We start from the raw sequence: 20,493 nt of genomic DNA, 5'->3' as shown, positions 1-20,493 counted from the left end.
GTATGGGGATTAGCACAAGAGGGACCAAAAATACCGGTGGTTCTTCCTTCAGTCAGAACTGCCCTTCTCCGCACATTCATCCACCTGAGCCACAATCTGAGGGGCAGCTCGCCTGAGTTCATGGACGGCTAGGTTTTGTTCTTTCCCCGCCCTAGGCTAGGGGTTTCTTGTTTGTTTGTATTTTAGTATTTTATCCAGGTTTCCCAGGATTATGTGCAGGATTGGTGATGAATCAGACTAGATGAATGCACAACTCCTGCTCTTCTTCCTTTTATCTCTCACAACCTGCCTCTCTTTCCACCTGCTGCTCGACCCGAACATCCTTAAGGTAAAGGTAAAGGGACCCCTGACCATTAGGTCCAGTCGTGGCCGACTCTGGGGTTGTGCGCTCATCTCGCTTTATTGGCTGAGGAAGCCGGCATACAGCTTCTGGGTCATGTGGCCAGCATACCTAAGCCGCTTCTGGCGAACCAGAGCAGCGCACAGAAACGCCGTTTACCTTCCCGCCGGAGCGGTACCTATTTATCTGCTTGCACTTTGTGACTCCCTTTTAAATATTTGAAGACAACTGTTATACAATGCCTCTTAAAGGTTACTTCTTCAGCCTAGACATACCTGCCTTCCACCTTTCCTCATAGGATTTGGCATCCTCACCCAGCACCCTCTTTGTCTTCTAGACGCATCCCACTGTTTCTATATCCTTCCTAAAATGGGCTACACATTTTAGGTACTCCAGGCGAGGCCTGACCAAAGCTGACTAGAGGGGCTCCATCATTACCCCTTGCAATCACAACAGTATATGGCTGTGTTATGCCTTTAAACCACCTTTGAAGCATATCCTTCCACTCAAAATAATTCTGGGCCCTGTAGTTTATCCCTCATGGCGTTGCACTTCCCAGAAACCCTTAGCAAACTACAGTGACCAGTATTCTTTGAAGGAAACAATGTGCTTCAAATGTGCTTTCAAGGTCAAGTGTGTACATGTTGATGCCACCCAGAATTGCATTTATCCTTTTAGCTGCTGTACCGTTGTTACATCAGTGTTTGAATTATGAGAGAGGCATGTTCTTTGTATCCCCTCCCCAAATTTGGCCAGATCATTGGTCCCTCATAACCCTACAAAAAATAGTAGCAAAGGGGGCTTTTTGCAATAGGAAAGAGGGAGATAGGTCAGGCCTGTCCTCCCTTTGAGTCAACATTGAGTTAAGCTTCGTGGGCTGAGTGGGAATCAATCCTTTTCAGGGAAGATCACTCTGACAGGAGTTTGGCTCCACACTCAACTCACTCAAGCAACCTCTCAACTGGTCACCTCATCTGTCTGAGTGTCCAGTCCCTTACTTCCATTCCTGGCCAGCTCTGAGGATCCAAGGCTGGCATCGGGGCCGTGATCCTACCTTTGCACGGGGCACCCAAGGAGGTTGTGGGCATGCCCGCGAGGGAAATCTCAGTTGGCATGCCCGGCCTGAGCTCTCCCCCAAATCCTGGAGCCAGCAGTGCATTCACAGATCCACCTGCTTCACACCCCAGCCCCCAGCCATTCTTCCTTTCTCTCTCCCTTCATTCACCCCTCCATTCACGTACCCACCCAACTCTCACACAGGTCTTTGCCCACCCCCATCTTTGCCTCTTTCAGTCACACCAGGCCCTCTCTTTCTCTTTCTCCCTAAATCTCATTTCTATGGCAACCACCTCCTTCCTCTCCTCGCCTTGCAGGGCGGGGGGGGGGGAGAGGCAGCACCATTCTCATGATAATAGAGCTTTTTCATTAGATGGGAGGCAGTTCCCAGGCTGAAGGGTGAGGGGATAAAAAAACCAAAAAACTATGGTGGGGGGCGGGAGAGTGTTCCTGGCTCCAATCCCACCCCCTCCGCAGACCCTCTCTATCTACCCCTCTCTTCCCAAAGGAGTCGGGAGTCTTGGTTCCCACCCTACCCTTCCCTAAACTCTCCAGAGCGCATTCCAGTGGGACAAGAAAAAAGAATCTTGATATCTGGGCCTCAAGAGTCTCAAAATCTCCATGTCTTGGAGATTGGTCAATTGCCTGTTCTGGAGAGGTTTGCACTCCCTCTGATGGAGCAACTTTGCAGCTTAGGGGGACTCCCTGATCCATCTTTGTCACTGGAGGCTCAAATGAACTCTGTGGCTAGGAGAGCCAGCTTTGGTTGTGGCACAAGCTGTGACCATTCTTGGACCAGGATAGCCTGATGACAGTGGTCCATGCATGGGTAACCTCTCAGCTTGATTACTGAATGGTGCTTTCTGTAAGGCTGCCCTTGTCTCTGGTCTGGAAGCTGCAGCCAGTGCAGGAATGCAGCACCCAGATGGCTCAAACTTGAGCCCAAAACATCTTAATGTTGACACCGGGAAAGGTCCCGGAACAGATCAACAGTCTGTCTGTGAGCACGTAGAAGAGGATGCTGTGATTACTAAGACCCAGCATGGGTTTCTCAAATACAAGTCATGCTAGACGAGCCTCTCTCATTTCAGGGGAATGCTTCAGTAAAGCTTTTGTCCAAGTTCTTCATGGTGTTGTTATTTGTTTGGGGCGTTAAGCTGTAGGCCTCTCCTCTGATGCCAGGATCCAGCAAGTGTTAAAAGCTAATCAAGCCATCTAATTCCTGGAAGAGCCAAGCTAACTTCCTGGTGAGGTGATGGGGGATTAAAGACGAAACCATGAATGCAAATGTTACCTTTATACAGGAGGCAAGTTTACACCCACCCACACCCCTACCTGTCTTCCATCGAGGCAACCAAGAGGCATGGTCTGGGTTCAAGGTCAATGTTCTAACCCAGCAAAACCCTCAAGGAGGGTATGAACTAGGGCTGGTGAGGGCTGTAGCCTGTAGGGGGAAGAGTCTGGCTTTGGGAGAGCTCCAAGAGTCGGATAGAGAGGGCTGAATTTGCCCCCCACCCCTGGTCAGAGGTTCCCACCACAATTCTGGATGGATAGCATAGATAGATAGCTCCATTAGGGTTTGGTGGCGAGATTGTTCTGCCTTTGGGACAGTGATGCTCACTAGATGCCTTTTTGATTTGTAGTTGCTGCTGGTGCCTTACTCTGTTCTCCCAAACCACTCATCTCCTCCTCCTGACCCTCGTCCCTCTTCCTGTTTCCGTCCACTAGAACTCTCTCCCACTCCAGAGGACCCAGTCAGTCGTCTTGGCACTTCATTTGGATGAGCAAATGACCATTTACTGCTCCAGGCGGGTTTCCGTGCAGAGGACGGGTGGCATCTGGCTGCTGGAGCCCCCGCGCCTATCCGTCTGGAAGGGTTATTTCTCCCTGGGCTGGATGAATAAAGGTCCTCATGCTAAAAATATCTCCTAGCCACCCACTCTTTCGATGCTCTCCAAAGAGCAAAGGGATCGCATAGGTTACCCATTCGCGCAGTGTGGGGTGAGACGGACAGTTCTGTGAAATGTAGTCTTAGTTCAGAGATAGCAGGGATTGAATGTGGCGGAGAAATTAAGCTTAGGCTGTCTCTGCAACCACAGCCTTAAACTGGTTTTTTTTCCTCTCTCTTCGCCTCAGGGCTGGAACAAGTTCTCTTGCAGCTCTATGATTCTGTTTTTGGATGCTTAAAAATCTGTGCTGCAAAGTGAATTGGAAGACCAGCATAGAGGGGCAAGAGGAGATGGGTTTCCTAAGACTATCCCACTTACACTTTTTTTTTAATGCTAGAAACTTCCCTCCCCACAAGTTGCTGCTGCTGCTGTTGTTTGGTTGTTATTGTTGTTTTACCCCTGTATTGAGAAAAGATGCAGGTATCCCAAACTTTTTCCGAGCGGGGTAAAAGTAGCTGGAAAAGGAGAGACTTTTCGTCTTCAGGAATCAGTCTTGTGCTTCAAATTGCAGCCTCGGCAGCTTCGTTGTATTTAAAACAAAAACAACAAAAACAAATAACAGGAAATATAAGATCACAGGAATGTTGTTGTTGTTGTTTGCTGTTGTTCTGCCCATCTGACTGGGTTGCTCCAGCCACTTTGGGTGGCTACCAACAAAATATAAAAAACCATAAGGTAAAGGGACCCCTGACCATTAGGTCCAGTCGTGGCCAACTCTGGGGTTGCGGCGCTCATCTCGCTTTACTGGCCGAGGGAGCTGGTTGCCAGCATGACTAAGCCACTTCCGGCGAACCAGAGCAGTGCATGGAAACGCCGTTTCCCTTCCTGCCGGAGCGGTACCTATTTATCTACTTGCATTTTGATGTGCTTTCGAACTGCTAGGTTGGCAGGAGCAGGGACCGAGCAACGGGAGCTCACCCTGTCGCGGGGATTCGAACCGCCGACCTTCTGATCGGCAAGTCCTAGGCTCTGTGGTTTAACCCACAGCGCCAACCGCGTCCCATTAAAAACCATAAAATGAAACAATTAACAACAACAAGCTGCCTTAAACTGAGTCAGGCCATTGCTCTATCTAGCTCATTATTGCCTATACTGACTGGCAGAAGCTCTCTGGGGTTTCAGTCCAAGGTCTCTCCCAGCCCCATCTGCAGGTGCCTGGGATGGAAACCTGGGACATTCAAGGCGCAAAGCAGATGTCCTAATGCTGAGCTACAGTCCTCCCCCAACATGTTCTAAAGCTACACAGAATGTACAGTTCTGTCTTCAGTGAACTCTGGGAACGATCAGTGTTGGCCCAAGACACTTTTCTGCTTGACGCAGAGCTCAGGTGCCCCCCTACTGCCAACACTTTTTAAAAGTCTTGCTGCTCCACTCAGAACCAACCTCTGAATTCACCTACAACCCCACATATGATATAATGCAGGCATAGGCAAACTCAGCCCTCCAGATGTTTTTGGGACTACAACTCCCATCACCCCTGACCACTGGTCCTGTTAGCTAGGGATGATGGGAGTTGTAATCCCAAAACATCTGGAGGGCCGAGTTTGCCTATGCCTGGTGTAATGTGAAGCAGGTCACTTGCCCTGTTTCATGGCAGGGCTGCATCTTGACAATGGAAAGGTCAGGGAGAAGCATCTGCAGTAAGACAGTCCCTAGCGCTCTCACCAACCCGCAACTCCCAGAACTCCTTTCTGGAAGCTGCCATAGTTAAACGGGTATAAAAGAGATGTCTGCAGTGTAAACATGTCCCCTAGGAAATGCTAAGAAGCCTGCTTGAGTGCCCAAGAAAGAGTAAGAAACATTCGGGGTGAGGAGCTAGTAATATTCTAGCAATAGGAAAGTGTAATGTTCTAAACATTGTAGCCTAACATGTGAGATAAGGAACCCGAGGCCATGGCCATATTACCAAATAGGCAGAGCAGGCACCGGTCTATGGGCCCCACAACTTTTAGGGGGCCCGTGACAACGGATCAAAATAATCTTGATTTGATCTTGAAAGAAAATTACAACCAAGTATTAGGAGATAATTTGCAAGGGCTCCCCTCCACCAAGATTCTGACTGCCTAGGGACCTCCACAGGGTTTAATCCAGCATGATGGTGGACTCCACCAATGATGGTGGACTCCAACTCCCATCAGCCCCAACCAGCATGGCCAGTGGTCTGGGATGATGGGAGTTGGAGTCCAGCACCATCTAGAAATCCACCAGTTTGCAAATCCTGTTCTAACAAGCACTAATGTGCTAATTAAAAGCAGGGTACTACAAATATGTCCTACACAGGGATCTCTAAACATAGGATTAAAATCCTCTGCAGCTTTCTAGAAAGGGGGGGAGGGGAGCAAACGGAACCAGCATGTCTTATTTCTGATTACAGGCCAATTATAATCCACTAACTAATTGCGCTTTGAATGACAAGAATGAAACAGATACTGCTTCATCAAGAGGGAATTACTAACCATGTAGTTATGCTTCTGCACAAGGAACTAGTAATAATCATAGAAACCCCACGATGAGGGGGATGGTAATGGAGGAATAATAAGGGGGTAACAAAGATGTAGTGAAGACCACCAAAAGGGGGAATTAGAAAAATTCATGGAAGATAAGGCTATCAGTGGCAGCTAGGCATGATGGCTATGCGTGGCCTCCAGCATCAGAGACACCCTGCGCCTGAATACCAGTTTCTGGGGATCACAAATGCGAGAGCGCTATTGCATGTTTCCTGCTTTCCCTGGGCATCCCATGGGCCACTGTGAGAATGGAATGTTAGGCTAAATAGGCCTGATTCAAGTAGCGCCCCTCCTATGTCCTCATCTAGAAAGGGCGTAGTAAGTTCTGGTTAGAACTGCCTACTAACGTAGTAATTGCATTCAGGCAAGTTCTAGCAATAACCTAGCAACGAAAAGGTTCTAGTAACAAGAGACGAACAATTTTTTAACAGCAAAGGAGTTCGTTACAGAGAACACTGCAATGTTGATCTGTTTCTGTTGCTACTTGTACAGGCATCGAGCGTAGACGCTACACAAAGTACTAAGGATCTACTATATAATCTGCTAATGAGAGGGAATCCGTCATGTTTCGGTAACAAATTTGAGCTAGTACAAAGTGCTGAGGCTGGTTTTGACCAGAGCCAGTTATTTGGATGAATCAGTTCTGGGCTTATGGCAGCTTCATAGGCTACCAGTCTGTTTCCAAGCACAATTCAAAGTGCATATTGCAGCCTTTATAGCTCTAAATCAAGGCATTGGGAACCACAGGCCCTGAGGCCACACTCCTTTCTAGGCCATACATATCATATTTGCCTGGCTGGACTGTGTCCTTGACCTTTGATAATGCTCTTTTCTTTTTTGGTATGTATGGAGTGTTAATTTTGGACTGCCTTTTGCAGATTGCTGCATATTGTCTTGTTTTGTATTTGTTTTGTTTATAAAACCAATAAAGCATTAAAAAAAAGATAATGCCCTTGGTTGCCTGGCTGAAGGATAGGGATCAGGGTGTAAGTGCGTTTGAAAACTAGCCTGCTGTGCAAAGGTAAAATTTGCTTTCATTGCTCTGCCTACATTTGCTCACCGCTGGTGGGTGGCCCCCAGGAGGTTTCCTAGCAGGGAATGTGGCCCTCAGGCGTACAAGGCTTTCCACCCCTGCTGTAAATGGTTTAAGGGTTGCTCTGCCACCTACAGAAATGCATTCTGTCATCTGTAGTCCAATTGGTTCAACTCTTCCTGCTCAGGGTTCCGTCAACCCATTTCCATCTCCAAACAGGCCCAAGACAGTGCCTCTTAAGTAGACTATATATATGCATGCATGCAGAAAACAAACAAACAAACAAACAAACAAACAAACAAACAAACACTTTGCTTTCAGCGGTCTTGGGGTGACTTTGTGTCTAATCTACTGAGAAGAAGAAGAAGAAGAAGAGTTTGGATTTGATATCCCGCTTTATCACTACCCTAAGGAGTCTCAAGGGACGCGGGTGGCGCTGTGGGTAAAAGCCTCAGTGCCTAGGGCTTGCCGATCGAAAGGTCGGTGGTTCGAATCCCCGCGGCGGGGTGCGCTCCCATTGCTCGGTCCCAGCGCCTGCCAACCTAGCAGTTCGAAAGCAAGTAGATAAATAGGGACCGCTTACTGGCGGGAAGGTAAATGGCGTTTCCGTGTGCTGCGCTGGCTCGCCAGATGCAGCTTTGTCACACTGGCCACGTGACCCGGAAGTGTCTCCGGACAGCGCTGGCCCCCGGCCTCTTAAGTGAGATGGGCGCACAACCCTAGAGTCTGTCAAGACTGGCCCGTATGGGCAGGGGTACCTTTACCTTTACCTTTAAGGAGTCTCAAAGCGGCTAACATTCTCCTTTCCTTTCCTCTGTGAGGTGAGTGGGGCTGAGAGACTTCAGAGAAGTGTGACTGAGCCTGGAAGCAGGCAGTTGGGAGGTATCTAAGGCCCATTTAGAAAAGTCACGTGTCCCTATATTACAGAGGACAGTCCTCTTTAAACTCTACCATCTATTGGAAAGAGTTCTCCATCTGAAAAGCTGTCCGATCCAAATTCAGCTTAAAAAGCCATAAGAAGAGAGGGAGAGCAGGAGCGTCTTTGAAGTTGTCCATCAGCACTTAGCACAGGGGTCAGCAAACTTTTTCAGCAGGGGGCCGGTCCACTGTCCCTCAGAACTTTGGGGGGGGGGCGGACTATATTTTTTTGGGGAAATGAACGAATTCCTATGCCCCACAAATAACCCAGAGAAACATTTTAAATAAAGACACATTCTACTCATGTAAAAACACACTGATTCCCGAACCGTCCGTGGGCCAGATTTAGAAGGCGATTGGGCTGGATCTGGCCCCCGGGCCTTAGTTTGCCTACCCATGACTTAACACTTGGACAGCAGACTCAACCGCCAACACAGGCCACATCTTCAAGAGTCTTGCCCACTAGGATGAGGTGCATCGTATTTCTGTTGAAATTATAATAACCACGTCTAAACTGCCACAGATACAGTACATCTATATCAGCACATGCAAATCCGATGCAAATCCGATCCCCCATTTTCCCCAGTGATGCATTTTTTGCTTTTTGGCAGTGAATAAGTGGCCACCTGATCTCTCCTGGTGTGAGAATAGCACTTTTGACACAGGCCAACCACCCCACAGAACAGGACTACAGCCACAAGGGACAAGCTTGGAAGCAGCAAGTTCCATTCCAATTAAAAAAAAATGGAAATCATTTCTATGTGAATGTTTTTGAGGTGTGGTATATAGCTCACATATCTTAGTACAGGCTGCTATTCAGATAGCTCCCGCAGCTTGCTTGCACAACTAACTATCCTAAGATAACCCCTGAACTTACACCAACCTCAAGCAGCTTGTTTACATGTCCAAGAGGAGAATCAGATTCTGAAGTGAGTTAGGGAAAAAAGAAGTTAACAACCCCCAGCCAGCATATGGGCGTCTTAATGCCAATATTACACTCTTCCAATTTATTTTTAAATGAAAAGCGGCCATGGGAAGCTGTCAGTTTCGAGTGGAAAAAACGGCAGCAGAGGGAGGAAGGCTGCTTAACTCTTTCCTCCCCTCTGCTTTTTCAAATCAAAATTACTTCCCCCAATCTGTTTTTCTACCTTGGGAGAGCTTATATATATTTCCTCTGTGGGCTGCAGGCGAATTTGAGTGCAAAAACAATCAGAGGAGAATTGGTTACTCACAGTTTCTCCCCCACTGTTTGTCTGCTCACAGTTGCGGATTCCCATGGCTTTTCATTTTAAAAATAATAACCCAAAATTGGGAGACTTGTTGCGCTCTGCTCCTGTTTAATGTCTAGCTTGGCCTTCCATCACACATCCTTAAGATAACTGTCCAGGGTTGCTCACACAAGTAACAGAGTTTCTCATCAGCACTGCAAACCCGGCATAGCTGAGAAGACACCCCTGCTGTGACCACACACCAGAGTTGAGATGCTTGCTACCCTGGAGAAAACCATTACTTGTGAATGAACCAAGACAGGCGGCACTGTGGTAGTTAGTGCTTGTTCTTCACAATAAACACCTGAGGGAAAGGACACCGCCCTCTTAAGACAACATTCCTTTAATACTTGCATTGGTGGAAGTATTTTGGAAGGAAGAATTTCAGCAAGGGCAGCTTTTTTTTTCCTGTCAGGAGAAACAACAGGAAAAACTGCCCTTGTTGAAATTCTTCCTTCCACTACACAACTGTCAAAGGAGCCTCTTCCCTGCATTACACCTGGCAATCTCATAATTAATATCCTCCCCCTGTCTTGAACCCATGACCCCAGGCTGTCGCTCATGACGGTTAAGTAACGTCCCTAGCACGGTGGGGGCCACAAAATGCCATTAGCATAAATGGTGCGGCCTATATGTAAAGCACGGGCCTTTCTTTAAGGCCGAAGCCAGCACTTAGCAACCCCTTAGCAACAGCTTTTGTTCCTCGCGCCATGGGCCGATCCCGAGTCCATTGTTGGGCCTCTGTGCTGCTGGGAGGATTTGGAGCGATTGTGTGGTGGGGCAGGGTCTCTTTAAGCACTCTTCCCCCATGCTCCCCCACCACCCCAATTGGGGCCAAGGACACAGAGGAGCCATTATTCCCGCCATGAATGGGTACAGTCTTGGCATGAATGGGAGCCTTATTTTTTTTGTGGTTGCTGGGCTCGTTCCCAAAGCGGCTGGGAATGAACCCCAATGCGACCCTTGTCAAATCAGGACAGGGATGGGGTGTTCTTGGGAAGAGAAGGTACGGGGAGGGGAGGAAAGGAGCTAGTTTTTCCTAATGAGAAAATGGGGAACATGTATTGGCGCAGATTTGCTCCAGCGTTTGGGTTCCAGTAGAAAGAGGAGAGCGTGTATAGAGACAGAGGAAGCTGCTGCCTTATGCTGAATCCATCTAGGTCAGGATTCTCTGCACTGACTTTAAGATGCCATCCCTGGAGACGTCAGGTATCCTGACAAGAGCTGGTCTGGGGACCCCGAGTAGCCAGCTGCTGAGGAGGGGTGGCACAGTGACAAAAGGGCTGCGTGTTTGGTGTTCTGGAGAGAGGCTGCCTGCCTGCCTTCATTGGCTGAGGGTACAGTGGTACCTCGGGTTAAGAACTTAATTCGTTCTGGAGGTCCGTTCTGAAACTGTTCTTAACCTGAGGTACCACTTTAGCTAATGGGACCTCCTGCTGCCACTGCACTGCCGCCACACGATTTTTGTTCTCATCCTGAAGCAAAGTTCTTAACCTGAGGTACTATTTCTGGCTTAGCGGAGTCTGTAACCTGAAGCGTCTGTAACCTGAAGCGTCTGTAACCCGAGGTACCACTGTACTGGAAACTGCTGCCTGAGACTACACATTTCCAACTATTTCTGTTCTGCAGCCTAATTCATGCATAACACTAAGCCAAGCTACAGCTTAGTGAGGATGAGGAAGAGTGCTGGTGCACATTTAGAAAAAAAACATTTGCTCCTCCTCCAGTACTGCTACTGTCACACTACCGGGTGCTAAAGGTTTGGCTTGATGTTTGGTCCAAACATGGGCTCCTCGTTTGTTTTCCTCCAAACAAACCACAAACCGTAACTAAGTTTCCTTCTTGGCTTCCTGCTCTCAGTTTGCTTGTGGGAGACAAACCCTGAGCCTAGGTTCAGACTTAGCACTAAACCAAACCACAGCTTAGCTCCCAGTAGCTTAGATGGGGCAGAGTGAAGCAGCCACAGTTTTCTCTCTATGTTTATTCATTCACACCTAGCCATAGTTTAGCTTTGTATTACATGCAGACCAAGCCAGCGTGTACTACTAATTGTCTGATTATGATCATGCACCAAAATTTTACAGGGGGAGAGAAACAGCTGTACTGTGTGCAGGCCCATCAACCTCTGTAACATCAAGATGGTTCTATTGTCCTTCGCTTCATCACTGAACTGCCTTTTGATGGCACTAAAGGTAAAAAAAAACATTAACTGGGACTCCCACAGATTTGCCATGGGGAATATTCTAAGAGGCAGGGGTAACGGAGCCCTACAATAGGCCTCATTGTCAATGTGAAAGTTCTAATTAGTTTTGGATCTGCAGAGCGGCTCATTTTTCTGTATCTGCCAAGCTCCTTGAAGTTCATTTTTGAGTGAGAAATCTAGGAATCATAGGGCACTTTTGCTGATCTCACTTGTCTGGGCCAGTCATCCAACAGCCTCTGAACTTAAAAGAACTTGACACTGTCAGTTTAATAAAGGCTTTGTAAATTTTGTGATGTATGTGCGCGTGTGTGTCGTCTAAGGGGGAAAGTCATACCCAACATGTTTCTAGGGGGAGGAGAATGAAAAGATCAAGGACATTCGTGTTACTAATATTGTAAAGATTGGTTTGGAGACCATGTAGTGCACACAGACATCCGTCTGTCCGTACTGAGTGTTAGTCATTGCATATACGAGAGAGACAGAGAGAGAGACAGAGATGCACATCATTGTCAATTTAAAATGAGGAAATGAGGGTGGAGAAAGAATTTTAAGGACAAGGGTCCTTTTAGTTTAGAGTTTCTAGGTTTGCTGAAGAAGGCTGGGGTCTTGTGGATCAAAAAAGGAGCTTAAAACAGAGGAGGGGAAAGGAAGGAACCATGCTAGAGAAAGGGAACAAGATCTAAAAGGCTGCAGAAATGGAAGGAAGGGAGAACTGGGAGCCAGGATTTCTTAAAGTTGGATGTTCTGAGAGCCAAACTGACATGTGGCATCATTGAGCAGTGTCCCAACAGCCCCTATTTTTTTTTTACTTTTTAAATGATATTTATTGGGAATTTAAAGTTACAACAGCCCCTACACACACACACACATGAAATTCACCTTAAGGTCTCCCACAGCACCTGTCATTTGGTCCCAACTGATCCTATTTATGAGCTTTAGCTGCTATGTGTCCTGCTGTCTGTCCTTGGCAAAGCACCCTATTTATCTTGAACATGTTCCATGTTTTGGGGACATGTCTGAGATGCATATGTACAACGCTGTGGTTGTATGCACATACATGTACTCTAGTTATGCAGGTTTCAGGCCTCTGATGGTTAAATATCAGAGTGGGGAACAGATGCCTCCCTACTTTGAGCATCCATGCCACATGCAAGTCAAGGCACATACTTGGACGAGAAATGGCAACTGCACTACTTTCTGTTCCATCTGCTGGTGCCTAGTTAGTAAATGCTGCTGAACGTGTTTGAGTTGCTACTTTTCTATAATAAGTACAACCAGATCCATTTGGAGCTTAAACATTCTGCTAAGACATCCTTAAGCTTTCCAAAAAGGAAACCGTCATGATTATTCTACCAGCGCACACCCTCCTTCAGAAACCAGTGTAGAACATGCTATTGCATGGTAAATGAATGAATACAGTGTACAGCAGGCAGGGGGCACTTTCTTTAACAGGCTGTGCTAGTGACAAGCACTCAGGTAGTGACATTTGATGTGGGAATAAGCAAGAACAACAGGAGAACTAGCAGATTCTCCTTTCTTTAAAGGAACCCAAGGGGAAAATGAGATACACCACTGAACAGCTCCATACGCACCATAGGCTTAAAGCATGTTCTTTCCCCCAACCCCTCAAGAAACCTGGGAGCTGTAGTTTAAGGCTACTGGGAACTATAGTTCTGCGAAGCGTAAGCTACAGTGCCTAGGATTCTTTGGGTGGGTGGGTGATGTGTTTTAAAAGCTTGGTGTGTTCACAGATACTGTCATCACTCTTGATAGGATTCCGGTAGGTTATTCACTTTGGGATTTATTTATTTTTAAGTGAAGCATGTATGTTTAGTCATCGAAACATTAATTCAGTGCTGTTTATTTGCTTGTTTTAAAGCACAGTCAATTTAATCAGTGTGGTGCAGTGGTCAGAATGCTGGACTAGGACCCATGAAGACCAAGGCTCAGATCACCACTCAGCGATGAAGTTCACTGGGTCACTTTGGGCTATGTCCAGCCTCAGCCTTAACCTACCTCACAGGCTTGTTGTGAGGATAAAATTGAGAGCAGGGAGAACTGTGCATGCCACGTTGAGCTCCTTGGAGATAAGGTGGGATATAAATATTATAATAAATAAATAAAATTGATAAGGCATTGCAAACCTGCTCCGTGGATGTGGGGGGATGTGTATGAAAATAGTAGATTTGTTGGCGGGTTGGCGCGATCGGGAAATGGCGGATTCCCTCCGAGCTCCGGAGGGAATCGGCTCAGCGGTGGATGGGTCTTTGCCGTGCCGGCGACACGGGGACCCTTAAAAACCGCAGGCGCGGAAGCCTGCGGACTGAAGACTCGGCGGGTGCCTTAAGCGCCCCCCCTGATTCGCAATGAGCCTTTTTAAAGGCTACGGAGGGGATACAGGGGACAGCGTGGCACTGAGAGTCGACCGCTACCGCCGCTGAGCGAAGCCGCGAGCCATAACTGGAGAGCGCTGACTTCCTTCCTTGAAATTCGGACTGAAAAAAGAACCCGTGAGTAATTTGGAACTGAACTTTAAAACTTTTACCTTTTGAATTTGAGACGACCGGGGGGTGTGCTAAAAGGAAGTCCCCACCCCCCCCCTTGCAGACGATCCAGAGCAACGAAATAAGAACTAAGCTGGAGTGCCTACCCTGTAAAGGGTGAGTTTTAAAAAGACAGTAACTTCCAAGATTTAGAAAGGTAAATTTGAGCAGGAGAGTGGAGTGTTGGAAGAGTCTTTGTTTTGTGGTAAACAACCCTCCCTCCCGGGCCCGGGAGCGACCTGCTTTGGAGCCTGTATAGAGGAGCAGAATTTGACAGCTGTCAAAAGCTGTCAAATGGACTATTAATAGTGAAAAAAATTGCTGTTTAAGACCTCTCCGGATTAAAAGGAGTTATAATTGAACTAAAATTTTGAGAAACAAAGAAACAATAATAGGACAGAGGATTGTTGGAGAAAAGGTTACTCAGTAACCAGATTCCCTCTAGGGGGAATTCTGTGGAATTACAATGGCTGTGGGCGGAAAGATACTGAGAGAAATCGAAAGAATGTTCTCACTGGTGGGAACCCTACAGGAGCAGACTACAGCTATGAGTAAACAATTGACGACCTTGGATTTGGAAACAAGTAGTTCTGCTGAAAGTAATGAGGGCCTGAGTGAGAAAGAACCCACAGCTGAATTTGAAACAATAAACAAAGAAGAGGAGAAGACAAAACAAGAAAGAGAACAAGTGATCTGGGAAAGTACTAACCAGAAGCCGACATCTGGAGAACACAAGCAAGGAGACTATTGGATTAAATCCACTCTAAGCCTACGAAAGATACAGAAGATGAAAGTGGAGGCCCTGGGACTTTATGGAATTCAGGAGCTCGAAATAAAGAAGTACAATTGGGGCCTCCACATAGACTTTGATTTTGACTATCAGCAAGACTTAGGCCTTGTGGAAATTCCTCAGCAGTTGCCTTTAAATATGGGAAGAGACTATGGACTGATTGGATTGATTGTTAAGGAAATCTTTCGAGACTCGATGATAGACAAAAAGGACTACCAACAAAACCGGCGGAGAGGGACTAAAAGAGAATTGAGAGCCTCGGATATCCGGAATCCAGGCTAAAAACTGTTAATTTGGACATGTCTCAGGAAAGGACGCAAAGCGGGGAGGGGAGGGAGGGAAGTATCAAATTTAAACAACACTCAAGACCAGGGGGTTTAGTATTAAGAAAATTATGTAAGAAAAAATGAGAAATCGAGGGAAGAGAACTGGGGTCCAACTTAGGGAAAATTTATTTTTGTTTTTTATAAAAGGACTAATATTAAGATGGAAGAAATGTCAACTTGCTGACATAAGTTTGGGAATAGGGATGCAGGGGAGGGGGTGGGGGGAAGTCAAGGACTAGGGTTAGAAAATAAGATTTTCGGGAACTATTCTTGTTCGTTGTTTTTTATGTTTGTTTTGGTGTGTTGTTTGTGTTTATATAAAATGTGAAAACCCAATAAAAATATTTAAAAAAAAAAAAAAATGAAAATAGTAGATTTGTGACGTCACAGTACTGGCCAGTAGGTGCTGTTCACAGCCAGCTTTGGCTGCAAATTCGCAAAAAACGAGAGTGACTCTGTAGAGGTGTTTCATATGGACAGAACACAGCTAGTGTGGTTGTAGAGCTCTTCCACAGCTCAAACACTGTTATGTCGTATACACCCTAACTGTTATAGGTACACAATCCTCCTAATTCTCATCTGTGAAATGTTGGGAGGGTATGCTTTTCCTGGCCTCTGGCGAAGGGGATTTCTGCCTTTGAGAGAGGGGAACGATGATGGTGTGTTTCAAATCCTGCACGTTATGGCGGAGTCCGGGAGTGTGTGTGTGTGTGTGTACGCTCTAGGGGTAGGGTAATGACGGCAGAGACAACTGTTGTTGGCAGGGCTGTGTGTGTGTGTGTGTGTGTGTGTGTGTGTGTGTGTGTGTGTGTGTGTTGCAAGGAGTTCAGGGCCTGGAATAACAAACAGACAAAGGGGCCTGGCGAGGCTGTGACGGGACAGAGAGAATGGGACACAATTTCCTATTCTCCCCGTGGAACAAGAGACCCATTGTGACTTCAGTTTGGGGGGGGGGGAGATGATGAGGGGGCGAATGGGCATCTAGTGTGAGAGACGACAGGAGCGAACCGTCAGAGGCCTGAAAGAAGCAGGGAATGCAATAATATTCCAGTGTTAAGGTCTGGATGGGAGGGCAGGCTTTTCAGCCTTTCCTTTGTAGGCTCACGGGGGGGGGAGGGGGGGACGTAGAACGGGACTGGAGTTCTTTCCCTTCTAGAAGACTCCAGCTCAGATCTCAGGTTGTTTACCTCAGGTTAAACACCGAGGGACTGAACAAAGCAGGCCACAACACACCAAGAGATCATACGTGTAAAGCCAATGACTTTACAAGGAATCCTAGAACTCTGGTTTATGAAGGGTATTGGGAATTGTAGTTCTGTGAGCGATAAACTACCCCAAGGAAGAAGTAAAGCTACCGGGTTCTGCTGCCAGGTGTCTTGTTTAAGGTCCCTGGCGCCTTATGTTTCGCTCTGCCCTTTCCCCCTTCTGTAAGGAGTACCATTTCTATCCTGGAGGACTGATAAGCTTTCGGGGGGGGGGGATAGGAGTCTCCCTTTACCAGCAGACGATAACAGCCGCCACACAGCTCCAGGTGACACAGCAAACCCTTTGCGTCTTGCTTTCCTCGTCATCTTCATTGCTGCAGCAGCAGAAGCGGATCAGGTAGACACAGATGAGAACTAGGCTGATGGCAAAGCACAGGCCTGAGACGCTAGCCAGAAACAGCAATGCCTGGAGCGAGAGCAGAGACGAGAAAAAGAAGTGAAAGGAATGGGGCGGCTGATCTTTGGCCTGTAGTTTATCAACACGTCTGGGGAAACAGGACAATCCGTGTCGTCGTCATCAAACATGAACTGCACAACCCTCCTTCCTTTGCCAAGTTTCTAGGCCTCATGAATGAGAAGATGTGTTTAAGAGGCGGTATACAGAGGGCACAGTAGTTATGCCTCCCTGCATAGCCTTCAAATCATGCCATTTGCTTGCAAACACTTTCTATCCTACTATCGTAATGTTGCTTTTGCCCTCTTCCTATATACCGTATTTTTCGCTCTATAGGACGCACTTTTCCCCCACCAGAAATTAAGGGGAAATGTGTGTGCATCCTATGGAGCGAATGCAGGCTCCTTGGCTTCAGTGAAAGCAAGGCAAAGCCTCCGAAGCGCAGAGGGAGCGCTCCCTCCGTGCTCCAGAGGCTACGCGTTGTTTTCGCTGAAGCCGCCTGAAGCCCCCGGAGCGCAGCGGGATCTCCTGCTGCACTCCGGGGGCTTCAGGCAGCTATCCGCAAGCCTTCGGAGCGCAGCAGGAGTTCTCACTGCACTCCGAAGGCTTATGGATAGCCGCCTGAAGCCTGGAGAGCGAGAGGGGTCTGTGCACACCGATCCCTCTTGCTCTCCAGGCTTCACTTCGCTGGAGAGGTGCTGCACAGTTTTCCCTCTCTGCGCAGTGCCCCTTCAGTGAAGCGGGAGGAGCAATGGAAGGGGCTCTGTTTTTCCTGCCACTTCACTGAAGGGGTGCTGAGCAGAGAGAGGGAGAATTTTTTTTTCCTGTTCTCCCCCTCCTATGGTCCAGTGCGTCCTATGGTCCGGTGCGTCCTATAGGTACCTCCTCACTGCAAACAAACAAACCCTGCAAAACATGCTTCTTTCCTTCCATGGAGTTTGTTGGGGCAACTTTTGCCTCTTTCTTTTTGGAAAGGAGAAAAAACAAAATAATCATAATATTTTGAGGCTGTTGAATATCCAACTTTGCAGAAAAAATGGGGAGGGCAATCCTCCCACTCTGCTTTGCTTCAGTGTGGATTTTATTGCTTACATATGAAGCTGGCTGCATTTTATGCTTGTCCCGTTGTTAGCTGCCTTGGGGTTTTCTTTCAGAAACGAAAGGTGAGCCATGAATATCAAAAATGCATTAAAAGGCCCGCCACAGCCAGAGCCTCAAATCTTTCAGGAAACATGAAAGGACTTCCACTCCAGGAAAACATTCGGTGAATTTTTATGAGCTGCAGACTTCTGGAGGTCTACATATCTGTGTGTGATCTTTTGGGGTTTGGCGAAGTGCTTTTGAACTCTAGTTTTGTGTTTGTTGTGGGTTTTTTATGCTTAATTGTGTTGTTGATTCTTCTTCTTTTTTTAAAAAAAGAAGATTGAAAGCCACTTGGAGCTATTTGGTAAAGTGGGATATAAATTAAATACTGAATCTATTGCAATCTCAATTCTGCAGGAACAGGGTCTAGAATCCCTCCTTCAAATCCTGATTTCCCTGGGCAGGCCTTCATACCACACCATTCTTCAGTCCTCATAGCCCACTTTCTGTAAGCTAAATTACATATAAGTATCTGTTGTATACAAGTCATTGAGGTACAGTATATACAGTTGAAATAAGTGCATATTGTCTCCTTGCTTGCGATTTTGTCCATCCCCCTCCGTCCTCCACTGTCTCCCTTAGCCCGTGGGCCTCCCAATGTTGTTGAACTACAATTCCCACCATCCCTGCCTACTGACCATGCTTGCAGGAGCTGGTGATGGGGAGTGATAGTTCAGCAACATATTGAGGTTCCCCACACCTGTTTGAGATCATAAACTCCTTAACACTATGCACACTAAAGATAAAATGAGAAGAAACATGAAAACTACTACAATCCTATGTGCACATGTACCTGGCATTAAGCCCAATTAAACACGCTTGCGCTTCTTTCAGAGCAGACTTGCACAAAATCAAGCTTTCTGTGCAAACTTGCATGCCGTGCAGCTTCATCAGCGCTCAGGATTTGAGAATTTGGAAGCGCAAAGGCTGGCATGTGTTATTTTTTTACTGACACAGGAAATGAAGAGTTGGGCGCTGGGCCTACCTACAGAATCCCACCACACAAATACCGAAGAATGAAATTTGCACGCATCTTTAAGAAGAGTCCTTTGGATGCTTTGACTTTTCTGAATATCTCCCAAACTTCAGGTGCTAAAGGAGGGGCATCGGGACTCCAGTGGACCCTGGCAGTGTTAATTCTGTCTCATCCACTCCTCTACCACCCCTGACGCATGCACGCACGTGCACACTTACGCAGAAACACACACACTGCAGCTGCTCCACAGCTTTTCTGCATGACACCAAGGCTCAGAGTAACAGCAGGGCACACCCTACCCTGCTTGCTGGTGCCGCCCGAGGCATCACAACAAGAGATGTGGATGGAGGGAAGTGTTTATCTGCCTCGCTGGGCCCTCCCTTCCCATTCCGCAAACATACAAACAAACAGATTACAGGCAATCTGACAATTTGCCTCAGGCTTAGACACCACAATCTGTGCCCACGGCAGCTGGCAGGGCCAGAGGGAGCGGCTGGAGGGGTCAGGGGGGGTCAGTTGGTTACACTTGCTGGCCTTTCAAGGACTGAAAGCATCACCAGTCCCAGGAATGAGGATGCATCTGAGACTCTACCTCACACACACAGCTATCCATTCCCTTCCCTCAGAAAACGTACAGTGGTACCTCGGATTAAGAAATTAATTCATTCTGTAGGTCCGTTCTTAACCTGAAACTGTTCTTAACCTGAGGTACCACTTTAGTTAATGGGGCCTCCTGCTGCTGCCACTGCGCCACCACCACACGATTTCTGTTCTCATCCTGAAGCAAAGTTCTTAACCCAAGGTACTATTTCTGGGTTAGCGGAGTCTGTAACCTGAAGCGTCTGTAACCTGAAACGTCTGTAACCCAAGGTACCACTGTACATCTGTACATGCAGACATAGCTCTACATACACCACTTTTAACTGTGGGTGGCCTCTATAATAAAATTGCAAAGATGTCATCACGCTCCTGTTTGTGTGGCCGCCAATAGGTGGCCTCGCAAACTGCAGTGTGGTGACAGAACTGCAAGCAGTCAGCCCAGGTAGGTTGGCTGGCTGGCTGGCAAGCAAGCAAGCAAGCAGGTGGCCCCAGCGAGCGACAGAAGAACAGCCGGAACAGGGCAGGGCAACCAACCAGCAACGCTCTGCTGTGCACCTCACAACAATACCACCCTTTCAGCCTCAGCAGCACAAGACATCTGAGGATGAAGAAAAAGCATCAGAGCAGGACAGACGCTGGAGGGCTGCAACAGCCTGTCCTGGCTGTTCCTCTGTAGCTCATCTACGCTGTACTACAAGTCAAACAGCATGGAAATGAGTTAGTTGAGAGTGAGAATGAGGAGGAAGCAAGGAAGCAGGCAGTTCCCACTGGTAGGGAGGAAGGGAAGAAAGGTGATCTCCCATTCGCACATACCCCTCCGCACTCCTTGGTGCTACCACTGGCTGCTGCTGTCAGAAGGCGGCAGAAAAGGCTGCATTTTAAAATGCAGGGTTCCTTCTCTATCTTTGTGTGGCAGCAGCAGGGGTAAATGGGGGGGGAAGCTTTTTTCTCTCTTTCACCCCCCCCCCCGCAATGCTCCCACCACTGCTACCTGCTGTCTTTGCTACATGAATGCTGGCTTCTCCATCTCTTTGAGAGGCAACCAGGGCAGAGGGGTTGGAGGATGAATGAAGGGGCTTTTTCCCTTTCATTCCACCCCACCACCACCAACAATGGTGGTGAGATGTAAATGGGGGGGGGGGAGTTTGGCAACGTGTGAAAAGGGGGTTGGGGAGCTGTGAG

At 47.5% G+C, this 20,493-nt stretch overlaps 1 protein-coding gene and 1 long non-coding RNA gene across 3 annotated transcripts in view; one reads left to right on the top strand and one right to left on the bottom strand.

Annotated features, from left to right (window-relative positions):
* TTYH1 (tweety family member 1) overlaps nt 1-20,493 on the bottom strand; it is a 65,389-nt gene that overhangs the window by 24,943 nt on the left and 19,953 nt on the right. For both annotated transcript variants that reach the window (XM_081167128.1, XM_081167129.1), the window contains exon 2: nt 16,432-16,604. In XM_081167128.1, coding sequence (XP_081023254.1) covers nt 16,432-16,604 — 173 coding nt within the window. The remainder of the gene's footprint in view (nt 1-16,431; nt 16,605-20,493) is intronic.
* LOC308571568 lies at nt 9,039-13,367 on the top strand. Its single transcript, XR_014001527.1, has 3 exons — nt 9,039-9,944; nt 11,156-11,263; nt 13,154-13,367. It is a non-coding gene; the product is annotated as an uncharacterized lncRNA (long non-coding RNA).

Source organism: Podarcis bocagei (genome assembly GCF_964188305.1).
Source record: "Podarcis bocagei genome assembly, chromosome: 13".
Classification (NCBI taxonomy): Eukaryota; Metazoa; Chordata; class Lepidosauria; order Squamata; family Lacertidae; genus Podarcis; species Podarcis bocagei.
The sequence above is the reverse complement of the archived record's forward strand: the minus strand, read 5'-3'. Positions and strand labels throughout refer to the sequence as shown.